The 21,382-nt window shown below is 43.5% G+C and overlaps 1 protein-coding gene across 3 annotated transcripts in view; it reads right to left on the reverse strand.

The window, feature by feature from the left end:
• Positions 1-20,376, reverse strand: part of KLHL4 (kelch like family member 4) — a 43,047-nt gene extending 22,671 nt beyond the window's left edge. For 2 of the 3 annotated variants that reach the window (XR_014560312.1, XM_083722872.1), the window contains exon 1: positions 19,260-20,371. Coding sequence is in view for 2 of the 3 variants with exons in the window: in XM_083722872.1 (XP_083578998.1) it covers positions 19,260-19,684 (425 nt within the window). In the remaining variant the exon portion in view is untranslated. Of the gene's footprint in view, positions 1-19,259 lie in introns of all 3 variants that reach the window. The other variant, XM_083722873.1, reaches the window with a different exon arrangement.
• Between the last annotated feature and the right edge of the window lie 1,006 nt (positions 20,377-21,382).

A 21,382-nucleotide genomic window follows, 5' to 3' on the forward strand; every position in this document is an offset into this window, starting at 1 on the left:
TCCACTTGTCTCAACTCTGACAATGCAAACACCTGAAGAAGAGTACCAACAGATGACCACAGTATACAGGTGAGCTGATACAGGAGTGTCTTTAAGCATGTGAGTTCCCACTATGAGTGGCTTGGCAGGCAAACACCTGCAGTGTGATCTGGGCTTGACAATTGTTGGCAAACAATGGTAAAACTTCAACATTGGCAAGATATATTCGCAATGGGAAGTCCAAATCAGATTTCTAGCAGATGCATTCTAGTTTCTGCAGCATCTTCAAGGGCAGCTCTATGTAAAATACATTGCAGCAGCCCAACTGGAGTTTATCAGTATGGGAAGAGTCATTCATGTACATATACACAGACTGAGCAGAGGAGAAAGAACATTCACATAAGCAGCATTTGTCCAAAGCAATGACAGACCCCCTAAAAACCATCATCGCTCTCTTGAAGATCTATACCTATGCTGCTTTTTTCCAGCTAGTGACTTATGATTACCTTTCCCAACTCAATAAAACATGTCACTACTTTCTCCCAATTTTCAATTCCATGCCAGGGCATTATATCTCTTATGCAAGGAGTCAGAGTGGTGTCATAGCTGTGTCCTATAGCTCAAGCCCACAGATTATTGAGTGCGTGATTTACTGATTCTTTTCTGCTCCCATTTTCCCCAAGTGCTTCCTGCTAAAGAAAGATTACTGGAGATTGGTGTTGCCTTTTTCTAATACATGATCATGAGGAAATTGCATACAAACCTACATGTATCATCGTTTTATCCACAAATAAAACCATGCTCAAGGCAGCTTACAACATGAAAAAACTACAGAATAATAAGTGTAACATAAGTAAAAAGGTAAAGGGACCCTTGACCATTAGGTCCAGTTGTGACCGACTCTGGGGTTGCGGCGCTCATCTCACTTTATTTGCCAAGGGAGCTGATGTACAGCTTCCAGGTCATGTGGCCAGCATGACTAAGCCGCTTCTGGAGAACCAGAGCAGCACACGGAAATGTTGTTTAACTTCCCGCCGGAGCGTTACCTATTTACCGTAATTTTTGCACCATAACACTCACTTTTTTCCTCCTAGAAAGTAAGGGGAAATGTCTGTGCGTGTTATGGAGGGAATGCCTACAGGTGGATTGGATTGATCTTTATTACGGCCATTGGCCCGTCACATGACAGTTACCCATACCACCATAATGTACTTGAACCTCCAAATTTAAAACCGCCAAAACTTACAAAAAAACTTACAAAAAACAGACAAGAACCAAAGCAAAACAAAAACAAAAGACCAACATCATACATTACAATAAATTTGTAACATAAACATCGCCCTCTGCTCATAAATTAATAGAAGACATCAATGGTGATATCACCTAATTACATCCTAAAACATAGATCATGGTTTGAAGGGATTATCCAAGCCACACAGGAGTCCGTTTCTCTTCTTTAGGGATAGGACGCTGATCAAGAATCTGGCAACCATGAGTGATCTTAGGGGGTCATCATCATTTAATAGATATCTCAGTTTGGCTTCAGTCGTATCATCGGCAATTCCCTTTAGATATTGAGCAAGGAACTTGCTCCTGGCCGATAAGTGAAAAGCACAATCAAGAATTATGTGATGCAACGATTCCGGTGCCCCACAATTACAATCACATAAGAGCGATATCTGTCCATTGGAGAATCTATTTCTCAGCACGTTCGATGGGAAGGTGTTGAATCTTGCCTTTACAAAGGCATATCTATGAGCCGAAGAAGTTAAGGAATTCAAATAGTTTGGGAGCCTTAAGGGGGTAATAAACCAAGGTTTAGAGGTGAGCAGGTACCATTGCCCAAGACCATTTTCTGCTGCAAGTCCATCTCCTCTAGTTTACAGGTTACTGTTCTTTTAGCTGGAACTATGTCCTGCTCTAGTAATTTGGATGGGGAGATTCCCATTGCCATAATTTTCAGCTGTAAATTTTTTACCCATGGGCTCTGGAAATCATCTCTCCACATACATTGTATCAAGTACAAGTTTGGGAGATTGTGCCATAGAGATAACCAGTGACAAAGTATGTGCTTCCACAGAGCATTTTCCAAGGATACAGTGTTAAGTTCCATGCGTAACGCTGTATTACTTACACAGTTGGGCAGTTTCAATATCCCTCTTAAAAACTGATTTTGAATAACCTCTAGGTGAGATAGGTTGACAAAAGTCCCCTAAATTGAGATGGCATAAGCAATTGTCGGAATCACCTTGGCCTTGAAGACTTTCAACGCCGATGGGATATGAAGGGCCCCATCGGTGAAGAAGAATTGCAAGATCGCCAAGGAGATAGCTTTGGCTCTATTTGTAACATAGGCTACATGGGCCTTCCATCTAAGGTTATGTTGTAACCAAACTCCCAAATATTGGAATTTATAGACTTGTTCGATGACTCTCCCATCAATTTTCCAATTATGGAGTTTCCGGCTCTTTGAGAAAATTAGGATCTTAGATTTTCCATAATTAATTGTAAGGGAATTTGCGTTACAATATGATCCAAAAAATTTTAAGGCCCTCCTGAGACCTACTCTAGAAAAGGAAAGGATGACTGCGTCATCCGCATATAGTAACAAAGGGCAGCGATAAAGTGCTAGGCGGGGTGCATGAATCCTTTTTTGAGCCTCTATTAGGGGAGTCCTCATGTCGCTTATGAACAAATTGAACAGGAATGGAGCCAATATACAACCCTGTTGGACACCTCTGTTAATGGGAATTGAATTGGTGAGATCACCCTCCGGGGTGAATCTCACTCTAGCCGCTGAGTTCTCATGGAGTTTGATTATTAGCCAGAGAAGCCTTCTGTCGATGCCCCAGCGGGTGAGTTTTTCCCAGAGGATGCTCCTGGGGATACTATCGAATGCTGCCTTTAGGTCAATGAATGCCACACAGAGTTGGCCACCCTTTGGGGTGGAATATTTCCAGGCAAGATGCTGTAAAATTAGAATATGATTAATTGTTGACTGTTTTGGGTGGAATCCAGCTTGTTCGGGCCCAATTAATTTTTTCTCTTCGGACCATTGGATAAGTCTGTTCAGCAGGAAGCGGGCATACAGTTTCCCCACTATTGAGAGCAGACTGATATTTCTGTAATTCCCCAGGTCATCTGGTGAGCCCTTTTTGTGGATTGGAACGATAACAGCGTCCTTCCATATTTCCGGGATCATTCCAGAGTTGTTAACGGCATCAAAGATGGTCGCCAGGACTTTGGCCTACCAGTCCGCATGGTATTTTATAGCTTCTGCCGGGATCAGGTCTGGCCCAGGTGCTTTCCCTGTTTTGAGTTTAACGATCAAATCATGGATGTCTTCCGGATCGGTGGGGGGCCAGAGGGGAAGCTGATCTTGGAATTCATCTCTTGTATTAGCAATACAGTCAGTTGTGGCAAAGTAATTTTTTAAGTAAGATTCCCAGACCGGGGCAGGAATAATAGTCAAAGGGTATCTTTTAGTTCTTTTATTTACCAGGAGCCAAAATTGTCTGGAGTTCCGTGATGATGAGGCTTCTATGATTGCCCGCCATTGATTCACTTGCCATTCCTGTCTGGCTTCCTTTTGAATTTGCTTGTAGGCCGATTTTGCTTGGAAATATTCTTTTGGCAAGACCGTTGCCCCGGAGGTTTTATACTCTTTGTAGATGTTACCAAGAAGTTGTCTAGCCTGTTTACAAGCACTGTTAAACCACAATGCACCTATCTTCCTTTGTGTTTGATTTATTTTATGCGTCGGGACAGAGAAAAAAGACGTTAGATCTTCCGACAAATTTGAGAATAGTCTTAGAGTTTGGTCATAATCATAATAATCCTTGATTAAGCCTGAATATGCTTGTTTTAGTCCTTGTTGGAAATATGCTGAGTATTTTTGGGCCTGTAGTTCGGACCATTTTACACTTTTGATTTGCAATACTGAGTTCGTAATCAGATGTGTTGGGTGCCTGTCTCCATCTGGGGTCCAGTCTATAGTCATTATGGCGACCAACGGTAGGTGGTCGCTCAGTTGAATATTTTCAACTTTAAAATGGGAAAATTTGGGGAATATGTCATAAGATACTAACATATAATCCAGGACACTGTTTGCAGAGGAGCTTATGTGTGTAAACTCACCCGGTGCGTCAGGCGGGCAGTTCCCGTTTAGAATCACTAAATTTAGACGTAGTACCAATTGGTAAAGAAGGGTTCCTGCTTCATTTACCCTTTTGTCTTTGGAAAGTCTTTGATTATGGAGGGAGAGGTCATTTATGAATTCTGGGGTTATCCACCATTTGGCTTTGATTAAAGACTCCCAGTTTGTTGCAATGCGAGCATTGAAATCCCCTGCTATAACATTGGGTATATTGGGGTATTTGGAGTGACAAAGAGTAAGATGTTCCTCCAAGATTCCCCATTTATTGTATAAGTTTGCAATGTTGCCTCCAGGAGGAAGATAACCATTTGTTATAACAAGTTCAAAGTTTTTCCCCGTAACCAGGGCTGTAATTGCAAAGGTGGAAGCATTTACAAGCGTGAGTTTTGCCTGTATTTTCAAGGAAATTGCTATAACTAATCCTCCACTAGGCCGGCCTCCTTTAGTAGACGGGCATGCCGGTAATGATGCAACATCAAAACCATTAATATCTACTCTCCCCTCTTCCCATGTTTCCTGCAATAGAATTACTTGGTGTGAGTTTATTAGTTTTACAAAGTCCGGGTCAGATTTTTTCCCCTTCCAACCTGCTATGTTCCAGCTTAAAAGGGAGAACGGGGGAAGATTTGACTGAGGTTTGGGTAGTCACAATGGAGAAGGGGGGAACGCTGATCTTGGTGGGTTGTCAAATTTAAAGAAGTCAGTAATTTTCCTTTGACTAATGGTAGATGGCTTCTCTCCTCTTGGCGTGCCTACAGGTGGCATGCCTACAGATTTTCCTCCTCTAAAAACTATGTACATGTTATGGTCGGGTGCGTGTTATAGAGCGCAAAATACGGTATCTACTTGCACTTTGAAGTGCTTTCAAACTGCTAGGTTGGCAGGAGCAGGGACCGAGCAATGGGAGCTCACCCCGTCGCAGGGATTCAAACCACCAACCTTCTGATCGGCAAGTCCTAGGCTCTGTGGTTTAACCCACAGCGCCACCCGCGTCCTACAACATAAGTAGTCGTAAACAATAAATTAAACACATTATACAATCAATTTTGACATAAATCATAATACAATTTAAAATTAAATCTACAAAAAAATCAGTAACAGCAGCAATAACCCCCAACAAAAACCTCTGAACAATATCCCAGCCCAAAAGTCTGTTCATCCCCTCTAGTCAGAGTCAGTCAGAGCCCTGCCCCCCCCCAGGCCAGGACAGGTGGAAAAGGCCTGTAAGGCAGGGAGTAAGTCTTCCAGGACTTGGAGCCAAGGTGGTCTCTGGCCTCATCAGTAGCCTCAGCTTCTGAAGCTGGAGTCAGTCCACTGTTGTGGTGATATCAAACAGAAGGCATGTGAATTTTCCCACCCTTCCTCCTCACCTTTCCCATACTCAGGATTCTTTGAGTACTTGAGCCACATAGAATGTAAAGATTTCTAATGTGGTTATTGTGGTAAAGTGATCTTAGGGGGAAGGGGAGCCATATGGCCCCTTGTCAAGAGTTCAAGGGACCCTAGGTATGCATCTGCAGCCATGATGGTATCTGGTCTCTCTGAGCTCCCTCAACTTTTGTAGCTGGAGTCAGTCAGGGCCCTGCCCTCCCAGGCCAGGTGGGGGAAAAGCCTGCAAGGCTAGGGAGCAGGTCTTCCAAGACTCACAGGTAAGATGATGATAATATAAGTTGAGCAGGCAGGAAGCATGCACACTCTTGTAACACCCTCCCAGGCTATAAGACACTGAATAGCAAGTGCCTGGAAACAGTGACAGAGAGAGGCATTATCCTTGCCTTCATGCCCTGTGCAGACAGGCTTGGATGACCAGGCAGACAAAGGCCCTGAGAAGAAGCTGAAAGGGCAATGAGCTTAGCATGTGTGAGGTAAACTTCCAGAGGCTTTAAGTTACTGCTTTGTTTCACACCAAGAGCGTCTCTGTCTAATAAAGCACAATACTCCCTGGTTTAAACTTTATGTATTTTCCCAATAACCTTATTAATATAGTTCCATATTCATACTCTTATGAAGCATTAGAAACCATTTGGCAACTGTGACCTAATAAATAATACTCTCATTATGCACCCAAACACCCCAGAAGATGCGCCTTCACGTACGTGGTAATAAAGCATGAGCCTTGCTCTGCAATACTAATAATCATTTCAGCTTGTCAGGTAAATAGCCAATTATGGCTTGATTAGTTGTCCAAGTCCAAAGGCTACAAAATGCGGAAGAATTATGGTAACTGGGGAGCCACTACACAAATCCTTTAGAGAGTAACTGGCGCCGATGGACCTAATTTATTTGTAGTGGTTGTGTACAGCGAGTCTAATTATGCTAGATTCGGTAATTGTTCACTCTGCCGCTCTATAATAATTGCTTTTCCAATTAATCTTATTTATTTTGAAATTGCTCATACATTTTCATATTTGACTTAGGTATCAGTGAGTGCAGTAAAATGACTTCCCAAATAGATGATATGATGAGGACTAGAAAAGTGGCAGTTTGCATTAGGAAATGATTTTTTTTCCAAATTGGTTTCTTGCATTTTTCATTTCCTGCTCAGAATGCTCAGAAAAATCCTTTCCCACAAGAAGGGCTTGAATGCAATTGCCTTCTGCCAAGGTTTGTTCCCCCAGTAACTGGTATACAGGGTCATACTGACTCTAAACTGGAAGATTCCATATAGCATATCTGCCCAATTCCCTTCTAAAGTTATCTAAGTTTGCGATCATCACCATATCTTACGGCAAGACATTCCACACGTTCTAGTATTTGGGGAGAGGGAAAACTTTATACAGATTTTCTCATGGAAAACTTCTCTACACATACTTTCTCATAGATAAAAGCTACCAAGATTTGTTAGAAGGAAAGGTCGTTGTGTAGCATGTTATTTTTCATTACTTAATAATTTATCGTAACAAAAATAGCCTAAAAGTAGCCTAAGGGGGAAAATAAGCAAGACTGCTTTTAGCTCACAGTCATACTGGTGAGAATGTGCCTCCACGAAAGCTTTAGTTGATTAATCTATTGAGCACACTTTTACCTTAGTAGACACTTTTTGTGTGCCCAATTTTTGGCTCTGAAAATGCATCACAAAATTCAGAGACATGTGAATTCCAAAAGGTAGCTTCCATTAAAATGTGAACTGAATGAACATCTCTACCTTCTTCCCCCTTCCAAGTAACTGAGTACCTGAGAGCCAGAGAATGTTAAATTAATGGGTGCTGGGAGCATGTGTGCCATGAAGCTCCCCTCTAAAGTGATGTACAGTTTTGCATAAGCTGTCAGAAAGACCCACCATAATTAGAAACATGCGTTTCCGTAGAAACAGCATCTTTGGGAAACTGAGCCGCTGTCCTGATGATACCTTTCACACTGTTGTTCCGATGACGCAGAAGATTATACTTGGTGTCAAAAGACGGAAAAGCAAGAGGGGGTTAGAGGAGAGGATTGTCAACTGGAACGGGGGAGAGGGGGAGTGGAAAGAGAGAAATCTACCAAAAGCTGTTCAGGAAAGATGACAGGGGAAATATCTTTATCATAGCATGGAGCAAATCCCTGGCTAGACAAGGGCAAAAACGAAGGAAAAATACTGCCCCTTTGTGACTTTTGCTATACATGTGCCATACATGAGATCTGAAAAGGGTTTCTGGAGTTAAGCGGTGAAGGAACTCCAGCTCCAGGTTAAGTTCCCCTTTCAACAAACTTCCTAAATTGGCATCTTGATCCCAGTCAATATCTCTGTTGTACTGTTTTGAACTGATTTCATGCACGCATGTGTTGTTGTTCTGAACTGATTCAAACTATAAACTGTATTTTTCATTGCATGTTTTTTTTATAAATGCAATTGTTTTAATGGTTTCGATGTAAACTATTTTATACATATATTTTATTATTTGGTGAATCACTTCAGGATGCCTCATTGGAACCAATTTATAAATGATATGGGGGAGGGGGAGGGGAGGGGGAGGGAGAAGAAGAAGAAGAATTAAAAATGTAGAATTCTGTGGTTCTGGGGAATAACAAAGCAGGGCTGCTCTGAAAACTTATTGCAAAGGTGCTGCTTCTAGCCGTATGGAAAACCTCAGAATTGTTATTTTCCCACAGTTGGGATTTCATGCATTTTAGCACTTTGCACATCAGCTTGCAGTAAGCGTGTAGGGCCCAGTTCTGAAAGATGTGGTGAGGCTTCTGCTCTGATTAGAATTAATAGGTGTTGACAGCTCATAGAGCTGAAGGGTGCAGAGGAACAGGGGGAGGAGCACCCAAATGCTAATCTAAGATGTCAGGAATCCATACTGAGCATGATTTAATTCTGGAGCTAAAGGAACAGGAGGCGGATGCACACTTGAGACTAAAGGGGAGGGCACTGACTACTCTGTGCCAATGTGGAGTTCAGGATCAGCCACAAAGCTCACCAGTCAGCCTTGCACAAATTCCTTTCCTCTCCCTCAGACATGCTGTTCTGGTAAGTTGGATGACAATTGGAGGGGTTTATGCTCTTATCTGCTGTGTTTTTTTTCTTGTGGGTCATCCACTCACAACTCACAGCTGTGTTGCATGGATCTAAGCCAGGCATTTCCAAACTCAGCCCTCCAGCTGTTTTGGGACTACAACTCCCATCATCCCTAGCTAACAGGACTAGTGGTCAGGGATGATGGGAGTTGTAATCCCAAAACAGCTGGAGGGCCAAGTTTGGGGGTGCCTGATCTAAGCTGAGCCAAGCATAATGTGGTGTGACCAGCATTTTGCTTTGAAACTTCCAGAGGAGTAGATCAATATTCATGGAGAATGAGGGCAAACAGATACTGTAGTCGAGGAGGGGAACGGGCACTGTGGCCCTCCAGATGTTGTCCCATCATTCCTGGCTTTTGCTTACATTCCCTTCTCTAACATGTGTGCATGAGAAAGAGCAGGAGATAATGAAGTTGGAGCATCTATTTGCTCTGCCTGTGTATCAGAGGGAGAGTCTCTGGCAGAAGAATCATCCAAACCAGAACCCTGAGAGTCTCACACTGGCCAGGATGGAAGATTGGAGGTGGCAGGTTGGAGGGGAAATAAGTATGCCAGCTCCTGGGCTGGTGCAGTCAGCCCCTGGTCCTGCATTTCCCCACCTCTGCTATAGAAGGGGTGCATTACACAAAGGATGTGCTGCCACAGAGAGGTCTGTGCACTGCGTCACCAACCACAACCCTCCACTCACAGGAGAGTGTGAGGAACAGACTTCTTGGCTGGCTGTCAGGTGCTTTGGAACCCCACACAAGAGATTTTGGCAGGTGTCATGTGATAGACAGGTGGGTTGTCCTGGTGAAGTTTTTCGGGGGGAATGCACCTACCATACACATTTTTGCAGAACAACTTTCCCTAATGTAGTGGTCTTTTGTGTGTTATTGTGTGTTATTTTAACAACAATATGCACTTTTATGCACACTTTTTCAGAATCTATGCATTTTTTCATTCATTTAATCATCTATCTATCTATCTGTCTATCTATCTATCATCTATCTATTTTGTATACAGCCCTACACCCACAGGTCTCCGTTGGCTGGACTATTGCATTGCAAAATTCTGAGAATTTTGAAGGCTTTATTTCTCATACAGCTGTGAAATGTGCCAATTATGTGGGTTCACCTTTAAATGGGAACTGAACCAAATTTCTTTCCCATCCCTGGTAAGGACCAAAGCTGATGGGTAAAGTGGTCAACACAGCATGGACAATTGTCTAAAGCAAGAAGCGCACAGCGCTAATGGCCTGTGCCTAACTCCTCATAAATAGTTTGGAAGTCAATGATTCAGCCGTAAAATAACCTTTAATTGTCCATTAGGTCTAACTAAAGTGCTTTTAGACTGCATTTCTATAAAACGAGCAATCGTTTTTTATGTCCTCCTAAGAATGCGCACACTGTGATGCAATTTCCTGTTGATTTCATAGCTGTGTCACCCCAACTTCTCTGTGAAAACAATCGAAACGCTGCTTTAATATGCTTGAAGTATCTAATTTCATTGCTATTTCATACACTGTCCGCAGGCCCCTTTTTTTTTGAGATGCCATTTTTCACAAGAATAATCAATGGCTATGTTGAAAGATTTATGGACTATAATTGGAAAGAGTAAAATGTACCATTCCATTATCTTCATTTCCCATGATAAAGAGGGCAATGCTGCTAAAGTAATGCAGCCTTAGCCAACCTCGTGCCCCCCAGATGTTTTGTTCCCACCAACCCCATGGGACTACAATTTTGGACTGCATTTCCCACCATTGAGCCTGATGGGAGCTGTGGTCCAAAAACCACTGGAGCACATAGGTTGGGGAAGGGTGCTGTGAGCACCTTGCCAGGATCATGGGCAGCTGTTCAGAGTCCATGCCCGTTGTTGTGCCATTCTTCCAAGCTATTTGGATCAAGCCACAAACATAAAAAGTTGTGTGATTTTCCCCAAGTGTGTGCCTGGCTTCAAGAAGAGGATAGAAAGCCTGTTGTGGAAGTGTAAATGACTTCACTTATTGCCTCTACGCTTTACAGAATTGTGTATAACCTTTACTTAAAGGGCACTTCCATGCTGCTAGTTGGTGCTTGCTGCTCCCTTAGGTAACAGCCACAGCCAATTTTTGCTGCCTATAATGAGAAACTATAATGTATAATTTAAGCTATTTTCCAAACAATGCCCCTACTGAGTGTAATGCAATTAAATGGGAAACCTGAGTTGCAGTGCAGAGGCTTTACACAAGAAAAGTCTAACATTAGGCACAGGAGAACTAAAAGAAAGAGGTAATAATGAGCTGGTGAAAACATTAAGTATATTCACAAAAGAATATTTTTCTTCCTTGGCCCAGTAGAATTGAAAAGGTCCCTCCACTGGGTGATATTGCCCAGCCATACAACAGTGTTAGGTTTACCAAATGTCATGTTTATCATAAACAAAACATTATGCTATTCACATGTAGGGATGCAGGAGAAATGTGATTATGTTTGCATTTAAAGGTGAACCCACAAAAATTGCACTCTCCGAAACAATGCACAAAAAACACAGCCATCCTTTGAAATTCTCACATCACCAAATTTTACAGTGCAGTTCTGCAGCCAAGTAATTTGCATAGGGATGCATATATTCTGGTAAAGTGTGCATAGAAACACATATGTTCATGAAAATACTGTGCAAATTTGCATTGTGTTAGGGGGAAATGCCTTGCAAAAAATGTGTATATCAGTAAAAATTGGCACAAAAATGCTGATGACTTATCAAGAGTGGTGCTCTGCTAACATTATTACCCTGGAAGAACAACTGCTGTTGCCTGGCTCTCTATATGACACCTTCCCTATCTGACACACAAATCTTTATTCTTCATCTCTCTCCTTCTCACCTATTTCCCTCCTCTGTTTTGTTCCTTATATTCACATTTATCTAAAAAAATTAAAATCAGATTTGTTGGTAATTCAACAAGTCCAAGAGTAAGGAGTAAGGAGAAAATTCAACTATTAGAAGCCTCTTTTCTTTTCCCCTGTGAATTTGGTATCACCAAAAAAGAGACGAGAGATAGCTATTTTTTCAAGCTTCTCGGTCTGATGGTGAATCTCAAGATACAGTTGGACTTCAGCTCCCACTGAACTTGTCCAGTGGTCAGGGGTGATGGGAGTTTCTCCCCGTTACTTCACTTCTCTATTCTGCCTTCAGTTATCATTATTCTCCTTTTTAATGATATAGCTCTGGATAAAAACATTAATAAACTACAGATTTGGTGATAGTGGTGGTGAAAAGAGCTAAGGCTGCCATAGCTCCCAAACCACCTTTTCTGAAGGCAAGCTGTGTGCATCTCACCTTGTCAGTCTTGCACCCAAAGTCTGCCGACTCGGAGGCAGCTTAATGATTTTCTGTATAGCCGACCCTGACCTTATTTAGGCAACGCTGATTGGAAGTCATTGTGTGAGCCTGGAATAAGCTTACACTGCTAGTTAGTGGTCCGGTTCAATGTCATCTGCATAGAAAGTGCAGATGTGACTTGAAATTTAAATGGGCAATTCTGCAGGCAGCAAAATCCTGGAGGGCTCACAATGGCCTGAAAGGACCATCCTGAAACCAGAATTGGCCAGTGTCATTCATACTCACTGCTTGGAGCCACTTCTCACTGGCAATATTCTGCACTGTCGTGCAAAGTTTGTAAATGTGCGCACTCCGTATGGGATGCCGCACATGCGCAGTCCATACGGACGTCATGCATGCATCACCAGGCGATTCGCCCTGCCCCTTGGCATCCCGCCCCGGGTGCCAGAGAGGGTTCCTCCACCACTGGGCTTATTGTGTGGTTTGTCTCTATCAGGGTCATGGCCCTCCAGCCCACCTAGCAGCCCCAGTTTTACAGAAACAGCTTCCACACTTGTAGCAAATAAATACTCGTGGAGACAAAAGCTGTACTCCCAAGTCTGGGTCATAAGTTTAAATGCCAGAATATTTCTCCCTGTACTCAAGGTATATTTCCCGAATTAAAGTGTCAGTTCAGAATAACAGCAAAGGCAATAGAGAGGCAACTGTCTAAATCTGGATTGTAAGCTCCTCAACACAGCCATTTGTTTCCCTTACAGCAGAGATGGGGGACCTGGGACCCTCCATGGCCATGGTCTGGGGTGGTGGGATCTGTAGTCCAATGATATCTAGATTTGCCAGCCCTGTATTAAAGTGCCATCTACATTCATAATGTACTCAAAAACAACAGGAGCAGCAATAATGAAATATTGCCGTTCCTGATTCCAGTCGGTTGGTCGGTCAGTCGCATCCTCTTTCTGGATGTGTCATTCGATACTATTCCCCCTCCCCAGAGTTCCATTTCCCCAATAATTAGCATTCAGTGCCCATTGAGCATGCTCAGGCCCCACTGAGCTGCTTGTCAAGATTTTCCACCCTTAGCCATTTCTTCCCTCTGCAAAGTCTGAGCCTCTTGCAAGCCTACTGATTCCTTCTTGCGTGGGGTAAGAAAAGGTTCTACACTTGACCATTTCAGTCTTGGAATATTTAATAAATACATTGAGCATGGTGACTATTTGGAGAGGCAATGAGAAGCATTTGTTAGATGGGCACACAAATGGAGCCTAAGTACTACGAGGTTTAGCAAAAGTTGCTAGCTATGGGAGCCGAACAGAGCCTACATTTGCAAAAGGAGAATACCACTGAATATGATTTCCTGGGAAAGGCTCTCACCTTGGGGGATTGTGACCTTCCTGGAAAGGATCTGATAGCCATCAATAGGGCATCAAGAGGCTGGAATTTATATACCCTTGTCTGATCCAGCACAGCTTTGCCTTCTAATGAGCAGAGTTCCCCTTATGCAACAGGGTTTCCTTAGGAACATAAGAAGATGCTTTATGGCAAGTGAGAGCATTTGTCCATCTACCTCAATACTGTCTACACTGACTGGCAGTGGCTCTCCAGACAACGGGGGTGGGATGGCAGGTTGCAGCTGTAATAGGGAATTTTGGACATCATACCCTCCCCTTCAGCTCTTCTATGAATAGAATAGTCTTCCACTTGTATTGTGTCATCATTGGATCCAAACCACAGGGGAGGGAAATTTGGCCACTCAGTTAAAAAAAATGCCTAGAACGTCTGTCAAAACACTAGACATTTTAGAGGCAAGAACACCATATTCTATGGTAATGAGAAGATAATCATTGACAAGGACATGAAAAACGCAACACCCAGTCAATCCTGACAGTCACGAATCCTTGATAGAAAGGGGTTGTGATTCAAACAGTTCCCATTAGATGAGTCCACAATCCCTGTATTTGTCATTTGGTGAAGTTCATGAGAGACGCTAGACATGTGTCATCACGATTTGGGGAAGCTAGGCAGCAGAAGAGAAGCGCCATACCCTGACCCTTAATTGCTGGGTGCGGGAATGTTAAATACTATTATGCCTTCCACTTTCTCACCCATCCCCTTCTTGGGTTGTAATGCAGGCAATCACTAACTTTAACACTGCAAAACAGAATAAAACACCCAGTCGAAAAATATGCAATGTACAAACAGCTTGCGTTTGCACCGCATGCTTTTAAACTTCAAGCAGATGGTCACAGACAGTACTTTTTGCATTTTGGGACATTTGATACCAGTGTTCACTTCTCTCCTTTTTTTCTGCCCCCTTCTGCACCCATACATATGCCAAGTGAGGATAACACTTCATGCATCTGATGAAGTAGGGATCTGGTTGAAGAAGAATATGTCATAATAAATGAGTTAATGTTTAAGAAGCGACACGACTAGCATGTCTAACCCTCTGGCCATTTTTAATACTGGCCCTTTCACTTATTGTTTTCACAGAGGATAGATCTGCAGGTGGCTTAACAGTGGAGGCTGGTCCATTAGGACAAACTGCCCCACCAACCTCAGCCTGCTTACCTGCCTGTCTCCTGGCTTACAACCAGTCAAAGGGATGTCACTGCTTATCCTCTGGTGCTTCCTCATTCTCAGCATTTCCCTTGTGCAACTTGGGATGGAGGAGGCCAGGGACAAAAGAATAAATTAGTTTTCTCTGCCTTCCTTAGCTCTGCCTTCACCTGCTGTTGGTCTCCCTGCCTACCAGTCCTATTGAGCTGCTAATGGGAGCCAATTAGAACTTTCAGGTTCTAAAGCAGTTGCTGGGTCATGGCCATAGCTCAGTGATCAGGCTTTTCTAACACATTGTCACAGGAGTGTGCTGGTCTGTAATCACACAGTTCAAAGATAGTTAACTTTATTAGCAAAAAAAAGGATCTCCACAGACTTGACTGTCAGGCTTAATGAGCAGAGTGGTCTTCTTCCATGAAAATCAGTTGCCAAGACTGAAAGTGCCCACCTCCTCAGGCTTTTTCCAAGCAATCAGAGACTGCGCCTGCATGAAGCCAACCACTCCTCTGCCCTTTTCATGCCTCTTCTGGTTCTGGGAGACCGGGGGGAAGGGGAGCTTGTCGTAGCAAGAGGAGGAGACACCCATGACTCTTCGCCAGCCGGACTCACCTCTGCCTCTTGGCCCCCCTCTTCTCCTGCTTCAGCTTCTGCCTCTGATTCTGGGCTTCTCTCTGCCACAGACTCTCCCAGCTCACTCAGCCCTGTTACCTCTTCAGCATCTGACACCTCCTCTTCCCTGTATTCTCCCTCTTCTCCCTCTGACCACTCATCATCATTCCACCACCAATCCCTGGGCTCTGAGCCTTCCTTTTCTGGAAGTTCTCCAGCTAGTTCCTCCCACCATTCCTCTGCATCCAACCAGTCCATGACACACATATGAGTATCTACCTGGAGCCTCTTCTTCACCACTACCACCACTACCAATGAGAACAACAACAACAACACACTGCTTTAGTGACAGGTTTTCTTTCCTGCCTAGTAACTGGAAACAACTTCTCATTATCCCATTGTTGAAGCCCCTAGCTGGAAAGGCTGTTGCTGTTTACTTCGCCAATCCAGAGGAAAGACGTTTTAGGATTTCAAAACACAGATACTGCAAAACACAGTGGTGCTGCCCTATCCAGGTAGGGACCATAATTTAGTGATAGGGCAGCATCAATATGCACACAGAAGATCCTGGGTTCACTCCCCAGGACCTCCAGCTAAAACGAGCAGGAAGCAGGAAATGTAAAGGACCTCCTCCACAGACTCTGAGGGGCTTCTAAGTTTGGCTACAGCTTAGAGGAAGAGAGCACACTCCGCATGCTGAAGGTTCAAGGCCTAATTCCCAGGGACTCCAGTTGAAAGGATCCAGAAACAGTCAATGAGGAGGACCTCATTCTGAGTAGTCAAAGTAGGCAATCCAACTTGGGTGGACAACTAGCTTAATGTGGTACAAAGCAGCTTCTTATGATTCCCCATGCCAGGTCCATTACAACTGGACCTTAGTGCCTGGAATTGTTCTCACACAGTGACTTTTCCGTTTCCCTGTTCAATATTCCTGACAGCTGCTGTAGGATATATGGAGAGACTCTCAAAGGAAGGCCAGACTCCACACAATTTTGAAGGCATCCCAGCAGTGATGACTATATTGATTTGTTGAGTTTTGCTGGGCAAAAGTGGCCTCCCAAAATTTTCCACCCTAATTGTGGGAGGCAAGACTGGGGAGGAGGATATTCAGATTAATCTCTGGGAGGGATGTGGAATTCTCTAACAGGTTTTGTGGTAGCAAAAAGAATTCCCACAAAATTCTCTTTTGAGACATTTTGATTCAGGTTAATGCTGAATGAGACTGTTGCTCTTTCATTCTGATAGAGAAAGGAAGCAATTGTCCAGGAGAAAAGGACCAGGAGAAGGAAGGTGCGCCCATTGCTTTATTTAATATTACTGAATTACTGAATATTAAACAATATGAAAATTGGGGGTGCTTAGCAGGAGCTGAAATTCTCCATCCAATTATTGGATTAAAAAATTGAGGAGGCCATTTTGTTGAATATTTTCCAGGGGAGAATCAACCTTTTCCAACAGTTCAGAAAAAGAAAAATTCAAATAAATTCTAATAAAATTGTTTTTCTGAGAATTTCAGCCCAACTTTAGCCAGCTACCAGCAGAGAAAGGGATCCTTTCCAGCCAATGGTGGTTGGTGCGTATCTGGGCTGCTAGGTGGAGTCAAGTAAGTCTTGTTTGTCCCCATCCTCTTCTCTTCTGAGTTATAAGGAGTAGACAGCTAGTAAGCAGTGCTACCCTTCGAAAGGCCATAAATAAGAAGTCATGCAAGCTGAGGACACCACAAAGTTGGTTGGGCAGTGCTGTATTTGCCTTAGTATAGCAGTTTCCACTGTTTCCACCATATTTGTTGTTCTTCATGCTCAAAGTTCCTGCTCAAGCTATGCTCTCTCATACACTTACTTGGAAATAAGCCCCATTGGCCTCCATTAAACACTTATCAGTAAAGGTGTGTAGAATCAGACTTCACAAGGAAAATTCCATTACTGAGTATGTTGCTGCATATTTGTTGGCATCAGTGCAAAAAGTACACTGGTGTCAGGCACTTAATGAATCCTCTATAGATTTCAATATGCAAACGTGCCTTTTGTTCAACTTGCCCAGACATAGATTTGGACAAATCAGGATTGCTACACATCACAAGCTGGAGAAATGAGAAGCAATTTTTAAAAATGCAGGTTGTCAAACAGGATTCCTTTTTCCCTGGCATGAAAAAATGCCGGAGACTAAAATTATATATATTTTTTGCAATACATGTACAGTTTGTATTGGAGCAAATACATTTGCATCCTGACTGAACTAAATAAATATTCTCACAGCAATTCTGTGAAGTAAGTTAGGCTAAGAGAAAGTGACTGGCCCAAGGTCACCCAGTGAGCTTCAGGACTGAGAAGGGATTTGACCCCTGACCTCTCAGGTTTCTTGTCCCAACACTCCAACCACTACAACATACTGTTTTTAAAAACAAATTACTTCTGGAACCACATTTCCACCACCGTCCCCGTTTTTTTGCTTTTGACCCTTGTTGCTATCAGTTGCTATCAGTTTCTCACAAGAAGTGACTCCCATCCTAAATCTGAACTCTAATGCTTTCCTGCTCATTTTCAGTGACATTTTAGTTAGAAAGGTCGCAGCCTTGTCTACATTGGGTTAGTAGTTAGTTCAAATGAACACAAGGGAACTTATTCCTAGAGGATCAGCTTCCATGTGTGTTTAGGATTTACAGGTCAATCCAACATATCAATCCCTGACAAGCAAGTGTCCCGTCCCCCCCCCCCCCCGCACCCACTGCCCCTGCCGTCAAGCATTTAGTTTAATAGTACTCCCAAGCAAGTGTGCATGACTGCCCTCAGTTCTCTCCCTTCAGCAAGCTGCGGGTGAGATTACTGCAATTTTAAAATAAACCTTTAAGAAGCTCCTTGCCACTTCCCAGTATGGTTCAAGGTTAATTATATTCATCAATGAGGCAATAAACAGCAGCAACAAAGAGGACTGGTGGCAGTGTCTGTGTGTGTCCCAATGTTTTCCATTCATCAAAGTTTGAACTTATTGATAAAGTCACGGGAAAGGGAAGGTTTTGAGCTGGTTCATTTATCTGAAGACAAATTAACACGCTCTACAGAAGCTACTGAAAATTCTCAGGGAAGTGTCGGGGGGGAGTAAAAACAAGGTGAAACACAAAGGACCTTGTTCCTTGGTGGGGGCTGCATCTTATAAACAGGAAACGCCATTCACACACACACAAAATAGCAGTATTTAGCACAGTGTGATGTGTGTGGATTTTAGAGGAAGGGGTTTCATTCACTTAGGGCTAAAAAGCCCCAGCAATTTTTTAAAATGAAACAAAGCATGCTCCATAAGAACTGGACAGTATATTCATTTCCAAGACAACAGCAAGAGTAAGGTTTATTTAAGAAGAGAGAGAGTTGGGGGAGAAAGGAGTAAGCAGTTTAGGCCAAAGCTCACCTTTCTCATTAAACTTTAGACTCACAAACCCTTAACTGGGGAAAAGGGAAGCTGTTATGTGCCAGGTCAGACCACCGGCCCATATGGCTCAGTACAGTGGTACCTCAGGGTACATATGCTTCAGGTTACAGACTCCGCTAACCCAGAAATAGTGATTCAGGTTAAGAACTTTGCTTCAGGATGAGAACAGAAATTGTGCTCCGGCGGTGCGGCGGCAGCAGGAGGCCCCATTAGCTAAAGTGGTGCTTCAGGTTAAGAACAGTTTCAGGTTAAGAACGGACCTCCGGAACAAATTAAGTACTTAACCCGAGGTACCACTGTATTGTCTACACTGGCTAGCAGCAGTTTTCCAAAATTTTAGGCAGGGGGTATTCCCAGCCCTGCCTGGAGATGCTGGGAACGGAACCTGGGACCTTCTGCGTGTGGATGCCTTACCACTGAGTTTAGGCCCTTCCCCTACCCTGCTGTAACCAAGTATAAGTACATGCAACCAAAATAAATGCACATGGATACCCTGTCTGCTTCGATTACTCTGTCATTCCTCTCTCACCCCCCACCCACCGCCATGTCATATTTTACACTGTAAGTTCCTCCAGGCAGGGACTTGTTCTCTTGTGCATTGCAATGTGCTGTGCACATTGGTGGCGCTTTTTATATATAACAACAACAACGTTAGCAATAACTACAAACAATGACCATTAATAACAGCAATAACATGCAGCTAATTTTCCTCAGCGCTGCCCTCTAAATCACCCACCTCTCGACGGACTCATCCTTGCTCTCCTCTGTGATCATCTGCAGCTCCTGCACCTTTCTGTCCAGCTCTTCTTTGTCACCTTCTTCCTCTCTGACAGCTTTTGGCACCTGCTCTGTGGCTTGCAGTTGCTCGATGAAGTTCTGCTGCTCAGGCCAAGTCTGGATCGGCCGGTGGGGCACTGGGGTCGGTCCAGGCACTGGCGCCAAGATGTTGTGCCGTATTGGGCTGTTGTTTTTCTTCAGCCCATTTCTGTCCCGCGAGTGGCTCTTCAGCCTGTTCTGAACTGGTGTCCCTCTATGCTCATATCCTTCCTGCTGCAGGCAACCTCCGGTGCCTGTGGAACTCTGAGAGGGGTGGCTGAACCATCTCCAGCGGAGCCTCAAGATCTGCTTCACGTCAAATTCCTTCTTCCCCGAGACTGACATCTTCACAAGTTGTGGAAGGGGAAAGAGAAAGAGAGAAGGAAAAGACTGCTACAAAAAAATCCTGTTGTTCCAGAAAGGAAACAGACCCTGTGTTCGTCTCCTGTGTTTTTCAATGCCTCCGCTTCATTCTCTCCAAAATAAGGAACGAAAGCAAGAAATGCTCGTGTTCCTAATACTTGTCCTTCCCTTTCTCTCACTGAGGCTTCCTCTGTATGTCGCGGACAGTTCTGCTAAGATCTTCCTAACTGTATAGGTGGGAATCCATCCTGACAGAATGATGAGGTCAGATCTTAAACAAGTAAATCAGCTTAGCGCAGGCAAGCATCTGCTATTACACTACCCGGTGGCTCAGCTCACACACACTCATGCAAGCAGCACTGTAGAGCTACACTATCATCCTAAGGGATCTTAGCCTGCAACCTCAGCTGCATGTAAAAAAGAAAGCAGTTCATACTTTATTCCACACACACACACACCCCAAGGCAAGCCAAAATGCCTCTCCCTCACACCAGGGCTGCAATCCTATATATGCTTCCCTGGAAGTTAAGCCCCACACATAGGGTCAGGATGCCTTGTTGCACAACTTTAAGCCTTCTTACGTGTAAGCAAACGCCACTCAGTGAAATCAAATCTGGTTCATTTCCAAGTCAGTTGAGGAGGTTTAGGGATGTGATACAAGATTTTATAAGGGGTATTAATGGGAGGATGTTTCTAAGTAGGTTTTTAATGCTCGGTTTTTCAGTGCCGTGATTCTCCAGCAGTTCAGTTTCTTCTTAAGAATATCTTTCATGTATTCCTTGTTTTCGTTATTTGGTTTTGTTTTGTTTTTTAAAAGTGAAATAACTAGAGGGAGGTAGCCCTCATGTATCATACAATATTACTGTAAACGAAATGAACAGCATTCAGTTTTAAATTCAATAGCATAGTCTGGCATAAATGGACTTTCTTTCTCTCCCCCAGGGTCCCCCAGTTTGTAGGCATAGAATTATGTGGAATTTACCTTCCCTATAGGAAGGACTGCAGAGGAAACTTGAAACATTCAGATGAGATACCCTCCCTAAAGAAGCATATCTGTGGAAAACACAACACTGTTTCCTGGCTAAGTGCCCATGTAAATATCCTCATGCCATCCGGCTCATCTATTTTCTCTCTCTGACACACACACACACACACACACACACACACACACACACACACACACTGCATAAAGAATCAGTGCAATTATGTTGTCTGTAACCAGCTGGGGTACGCTAGAACAGGGGTCAGCAAAGTTTTACAGCAGAGGGCCAGTCCACTGTCCCTCAGACCTTGTGGGGGGCCAGACTATATTTTGAAAAAATAAATAAAAGAACGAATTCCTATGCCCCACAAATAACCCAGAGATGCATTTTTAAATAAAAGGACACATTCTTCTCATGTAAAAACATGCTGATTCCCAGACTGTCTGCGGGCCGGATTGAGAAGGCGATTGGGCCGAATCCAGCCCACGGGCCATAGTTTGCCTACCCATGTGCTAGAGAACCAGCACATGGATTTAAAGTTCCTCTGTCATTTTATTAAAGATCCACATGCCTCCCATTTATGATGGTGGGGTGTTTGGAAGAAGAAGCTACCTATTGTGGGGTATTTGGAGGGGGTGCAGTATGTGCAAACAGAAAGACACCTGACACACTGCATTTCTGGAGCACCTGGGGTCAA

The sequence above is a fragment of the Podarcis gaigeae genome (assembly GCF_964106915.1).
Source record: "Podarcis gaigeae genome assembly, chromosome: Z".
NCBI lineage: Eukaryota > Metazoa > Chordata > Lepidosauria > Squamata > Lacertidae > Podarcis > Podarcis gaigeae.